The sequence below is a fragment of the Myodes glareolus genome, chromosome 5 (genome assembly GCF_982192425.1).
Source record: "Myodes glareolus chromosome 5, mMyoGla1.1, whole genome shotgun sequence".
Lineage (NCBI taxonomy): Eukaryota > Metazoa > Chordata > Mammalia > Rodentia > Cricetidae > Myodes > Myodes glareolus.
In genome coordinates, this window is record NC_142030.1 from 12,704,987 (window position 1) to 12,711,544 (window position 6,558).

At 46.0% G+C, this 6,558-nt stretch overlaps 1 protein-coding gene across 3 annotated transcripts in view; it reads right to left on the minus strand.

Moving 5' to 3' along the window:
• Window positions 1-5,756, minus strand: part of Capn8 (calpain 8) — a 71,464-nt gene extending 65,708 nt beyond the window's left edge. For 2 of the 3 annotated variants that reach the window (XM_048439542.3, XM_085687602.2), the window contains exon 1: window positions 5,448-5,755. In XM_048439542.3, coding sequence (XP_048295499.3) covers window positions 5,448-5,684 — 237 coding nt within the window. In that variant the 5' untranslated portion in view covers window positions 5,685-5,755. Of the gene's footprint in view, window positions 1-5,447 lie in introns of all 3 variants that reach the window. The other variant, XM_085687603.2, reaches the window with a different exon arrangement.
• Window positions 5,757-6,558: the final 802 nt, after the last annotated feature.

Below are 6,558 nucleotides of genomic sequence, written 5' to 3' on the forward strand. Positions count from 1 at the left end.
GCTGATCCAATCCTGAGGGTATCAGGGAGGAAGCCAGGGATCAAGGATGAGGTATCAGGGAGTACCCATTTCCGGGTAGAGCTCAGGTCTGATGAGGTCATATTCCTGCTTCTATCTCTGTCATTTACCAGCTTCCACTTGGCATCTGCTCAGATGTGACATCACCCTAGACTAGAAGGGGGGACTCGGGGGCAAGCCTTCAACGCTTCTCTTTTGTTTATGCAGGAAGGCCCTACTGGGCACCATTCTGAGTCTGGTACCACAGCAGGCAGGGGAGATGGAAGGGTGAGGAAGTGAAGAAACCAACAGGTAAAATCCTGGCTTCTCAGGGCTTTTGGTTTGCATGATCAAATCAAGCTGACATTATTGGGAAGCAGCTGAACAAACAAGCAAAATGAGCTCATATTAAAAGTCCAGGGGGCATTCTGGCTGACCAGCTGACCACGTGAAGACGACGGTTGCCTGCTAGAAAGGGGGACTCTGGTGCAGTCTGCAGAGGAGTGTCCACAGAAGACAGTCAGCCTGGACACAAGGCAAATTGTTAAGGGGAAAGGGTGGGACCTCAAGGGACCGAAGGGAACTTGGACTACACTTGCAAACTGATGGGTTACACTCCTGCAAGGGCTGTCTAGCTCTGCAATGAGAACCACTGCTTACGTAGAGACGTGAAGAAATAATAGATCCAGCATGATGAGGACGCCAGAGGGAGCTGAACAAAAGGAGTAAAGCCCACGTGGAGTTGTGACCAGGGGTTCTGAGATCCTACTGTAGGAGATGGAACCTTCTGGAAGACAGCCCTACCTATATGAACCCGTCAGCTCCTAGCCCTTCTCCCCTAACACCCCACTCTCATACCCCAAATATTATTTTTCAATTCACAGTTTTGCCAAGAAAGTAATTCTTACTGATAGACAAAATTCTAACAGTAAACAATAATATAAAAACCCTTCCATTTTTACTCTTTATTAACATTTCTAATGCATTCTCCCTAAAACTGCCTTTAATATGATAGCACACTTTCATGCAAGTGCATATATACACTATACACACATACCACACATATACACACCACACACACTATACTCACACTATCACATACATACCACAAATATACACATATACATATACACCACACACACCACACATACTATATACACATACCACCACATACACAAACACTCCACAAACATATACACCACATATACACACACATATACACCACACACACACTACAGTAAATGAAAAAGCGGTAGCTCTAATTTGCTCTCAGGTACTGAAGAGCTCCCATGCTCTAGACCATTATTTCCTGACAACTAAAAGGTGGAGAAATTTGAAAAACTAATTAAAAAATGACAGACTGGAAAATCTTTTCATTTAAATTTTGCCTTTAAAAGGCAGTAACTTCAAGACAGAAGGAAAGAAAGCATTGAACAGGGTTTGAAAGACTCTCTTTCCTTAAATTTTTTTTTAAACCTATCCATCCCTGCTACTATTATTCTGCTAAATGGACATAGTGCTGAACTGCCCAGATGCTCGCATCTCTGCACCAGAGAGTCTTGCGCAGGGTTGTGGGTCGTGCAGAAACTCCACTGGTCAGTGTACAGAGGCTCCATGATACTGGAGCGCTCGTCTCCAAACAGGACAGCTAGATCACTGCTCCTCCCTCAGGACTCAGGGGCCATCTCAGAAGGGGTCTGAACAATTGTGTGAGCCAGTGGTTGGAGAGGACCAGAGCAAAACGATGCCTTCTGGATGTGACAGGAACACGGCACTCAGGAACTTGTGAAGTTGGGTGAGGGTGGAAAGGTGGGGGGTTAGGGTCTGGAAAAGGTTGGGGGGGGTAGAGGTAAATGTGACCAGACTCCACTGAAACCACATATGGAATTCTCAAAGAATTAATAAAGGTATTTTTTAGTTCATCCATCACTCCCGTGGAATCTACCTTTTTCCCAGCCCCGTTAGACAGATCTCCTCCATCACTGGTAACCCCAGAGTGAGCATTTTCTACCTCATCTTACTGGCTGCTCCTTAGCGTTTGTTCCCACTCTGAAGGCCTCCCCCTGCAGTGTGTGTCTTCACTAGCTCTTGAGGGCCACATCTCTCGATACATCACCCCAGTTTCCTCTGTGGACTCCTGTTTCCTCACCCTAGGAATCCAGGAACCCCTGGACCTGGTCCTCAGCTTCTATTCTGGCCCCATTTCCTCGTCAGTTGTATCCTTCTGAGCAAGGCATTAGCGAAATCGTTCAAACTCATTCCTTCAGCTACTACCTATAGATGATGCTGATGCTTCAGGGTGACACCCCTGCCCTTTCTGCTCAATTCCCTGTCACACTATCCATGTGACAGAAACAAAAAGACACTCACATCCAACAAATGTGCAAAGCTTTGCTACAATTTTAGGTTCAGGAAGAGAGAATGTTGGCAGAGGCTTCAGTTTAAAATGCTGCCTGTTGGTCAGGAGGTAGAATTTTCATTTTAATATGTGTTATTCACTAATTATAATGCAAAATGTTCCCCACCCCACCCCCCAAAATAACCATGACTGGTATATTATATGGATCCTTCAAGGGTCACATAAAATCCTCATTTTACAATTCACAGGGAGATAAGACTCCTTCAGGACACAAGAACTTACTGTGTGCCTTCTCCCCCATTAAACCTCAAAGCAGAGATAGAAGAGACAGACAGTTGGAGAAACTTAAAATATGGAGGACCATGCAGAAGAAAAGCAGCCCCCGTCTGCCTACATTTTTGGAGTGCTATTTTTTTTCTTCTTTAGCACCAGTCACGTGTGTTCAGGATGATGCTTCCTGGCCATCAAGAGATGACCCCAAGCACCCCTTATCACAAACTACCCAAGCCTTCTGCCAGCCCTGGAAAGATGGAAAGACAGGAAACAGTAGTCCTTACTTCCTGTAAGGAACTCAAGATAGGAAGTACTATAAAAGTTCATACTCTCTCAGAAGTGATGGCTACTCAGAAAGATTCCTCTCCAGGACAGTGTCACTGGTAGACTTGGCTTGGCATTCTTAGAGCTCTGAATTGTCCTGTCAAGAAGCCCAGTGATGCCCTTGCCCTCACTCCATCACCACATCCCAGAGCCCAGCACTTCTGACCTTCCACCATCTGGTCCACGATGTTTCTAGCTTCGCCTGTTTCCCACCATGTTTTATCTGCTCTAACGACCATGGAGCACAGCCTTCTCAGAACACTCTGTCTTGCATGCTCTTCCACAGCCCAGTGCCTTGGCTCACATCCAAGCCTTCTCCTTGATCTCACCTATGACCACTCTCTCCACCAATTCCAGCTTAATCATCTTTTATAATTTTCCTGTCCAATTCCACAGTCAAGCATCACTGTTTCTGCCCCATCTCCCATCCATGTTGTTCACTGAATAGTTTTCTCTCCGGCCAGTCTATCTTGTAATGCTATCTAGAGATAACTCACTTCCCAAGCATTTACATATTCTTTCATCCAGATTTCCTCATAACCCAAGGAGGTGGGCAGTACTAATATTCTCACTTCATGCATAAGGAAACGGGCTCTCAGCGAGGTTAGTAGCTTATCCGCAGTCACTTCGCTGCTGAGTGATAGATAAGGGGCCATAACCTGACACCCAAGCCCATGTTCTTCTCTACTCAAGTGCCTCCCAGTTGTCTGCCTATTTTCTGCCCCCCCCTCTTAACTAGTGAAAGCTCCTCGAGGTACCTCCCAGCCCAGGACAAGTACACAGCAAACCATGACTGAATTGGAAACTCCAAAGCCACGAATGTAAGAGGAAGCAGCTGGAGAAAGAATGGAAGCTCCAGAGCCTTCCACCACCCATTAACCTTCCGACAATTCAACCCCTCCATATGTCTCTCAGCTGGAGTCCTTATTAGAAGCCTAGCATGGCTTCACTCCTGACTCCATATTTCTCCTTCAGATCAATAAACTGCTTAATTGTCAGGAGTGGGGGACACTCCAGACAGAAAAGAGTATTGAACAGGCTGCACTAAGTCTGTTCACACTGAGCATTATGCGCTTCGCGGGGGCTTGGGATAGACACTGAGCCCAGATGGTGAGGCCAGGAGTTAAGAGCCCTGGGGACCAGCATGGCCAGCCGCTGTCTCTGTGGGCAGGCTGTTGCTCTTACCCTACATATACAGAAAAGCCCTAGGGGATTTCACCCTTCCAACAGCAAGTTCTTCCTGAGAACCCAGGTCTGATCTTGCAGCCTTGATCTAGACAAATGTGTCTTCCATTCCTTGGGACAAGAGCCTAGGTGGATCTCCTACTTAGAAGCTTAAGAACAGGCAGAAACAAAACAACTATAGCCCTCCTGGTTGTGTATCCAAAAGAATCAGAACTAAGACAGTGACACCTGAACATCCACGTTTTCTGTACATTAATCCCATTTGTCATGATAGGGAAGCAGCCAAGCTATCCATGCACAGATGAATGAATAAAAAAGTATTGTATATTTATACAGGGGAAGTATATGTGTGTGCGCAATGGAGTATCATTCATAAAGAAGATGAAAATCGTGTCATTTGTAGAAAAAATGAACAGAAGAAAAATTGTCATTTTAAGTGAAATAAGCCCAACTCACAAAGAAATGTGACCTATTGTTCCGTGTACGTGGACCTGGGAAGGTGGAGAAGTAAAAGGGTGGCTGTCAGGATGTGGACAAGGAAATAAAACACCTTTATTTTTTGTAGAATTGCTAGATTAAAAAAAATGGTAGTTCCCAAACTAAATAAAGAGTTATTCTCAAAAGTAGCAAGGCAAACAAAGAAACAAAAAAAGCAAACAGAACCATTGAGAAAGAGGCAAAGGGCTTGAACGGGCATCTCTCTAAAGCCTACACCAATGATGTATTAGGGCAAAGATGAAAAGATACAGCCTCCATAATCATCAGGGGAATGCAAATGAAGACCACAGTGGGACCACACCCACTCCTCCTCTCCATTCTCCAGCTCTAATGGAACCTTCCATGACCCTCAGTAACCCTATGTCTCTCAGCAGCGATGCTATCACAGTTTGCCCACAACTGACTGTATCTAACCTTGGCTTGTTCCCCTCTGTGCTGGCCTGGGGGCACTATGAAATCCTAAATACCACGTGTTCTGTGCCTATTACACGCAGGGCAATTATCCTCCAAGATTAACTTCTAGTTCTCAAAACAAGACTGACACACAATGGTTCCCCCAGTGCCATTTTAAGGGAAAACTGAAGCTCAGAGAGATTAAACTGCCTGCCAAAGGCCGCATCAGCAGAGCTACTGCTGCGATCTCCCTTGTCCGGCTCCAAACGTGTATATGTTCTTCCTCAGAAATAATTTTAGAAAGCAAGGTGGAACCCGAACTACAGGATCTGAAAATGAAATCTACCACATCACTTACTTCAACTCTTGACCAGATGTGACAGCCCTCCACCCTGTGTGACAGTCAACTGTGCCTTACCGTGGGTCGCTTCCATATGATGCCTTGAGTTTGGGGGGATCCAGGCCCGAGATCCCTGTAGCCCAAAGCTGATGGACACGCTGGAAACTCTGGATCTTTAAACAGCACCCCTGAGTTCAAGCATTGTTTTCTCAGGGTCTCAAAGTCTTGGCCCAAATACTTTACAGCATTCTGGTTAGAGCCAAGCCCTTTAGAAGCTGCACGTTGCTTGGATACTCCAGCTGCCAGGGCTGCCATGGCCTGGCTGTGAACTCTGTAGGGTGTGCAGAAAAGCAGGGCTTCTGTGACCTCTCAGACATCTGCCCTATGGGGCCGCTCCCTATAAGGGAGCAAGCAGGGAGGTGGAGCGTGTCAACTTTTCACCTGAGGGAGGTCCTGCTCCAAAGAGGCGTGAGTCATAAACAGGATCAAATATGTATTCAAGGTGCAGGTAAATCTGCCCCACCTTCTCCTGGGGTTCACAAACGATTCAGAAGTCACCCGAAGTTGGATAGGGCAGGGTCTGGGTCCTTCCCCAGAGCCTCTGTGAGGAGTGGCCCTGCCTGTACCTTGGTTTTATTCTAGTGGAAATAATTTAAGGCTGTGGGTCTTCAGAACTTAGAGAGGATAATCCTCCGTTCTTTTTATTTTTATTATGCATGGTGCTTTGCCTGAATGTACGCCTGTGCGGTACAGGAGGCCAGAAGAGGGCGCTAGAGTCCTCTATAACTGGAGTTATGGACAACTGTTAGCTTCCATGTGGGTCTAGGAATCAAACCCAAGCCCTTTGGCAAAATAGCCATTGCTCTTAACCTCTGAGCCATCTCTTCAGTCCCAACTTCTACTCTTCTCAGTTCCTATACATATTTTTATTTGTTACAGAAGACACCGGCAACTAATACAACATGTCAAGAATCCTCTGGACCACTTCTTACACCACAGGTTCTCTGATAGCCACTATCTCTGAGGGAGTTCTGGGGGCACTGTAAGATGCCTCAATGGGTAGAGGACTTGCCATATAAGCAGGAGAATCTACACTCAGAGGTAGAGACAAGAAAATAATAAGTTCAAGTCCCTCCTAGATTACACAGTGAGTTGAAAAGTCAGCCTGCATTGCATGAGATCCTGTCTC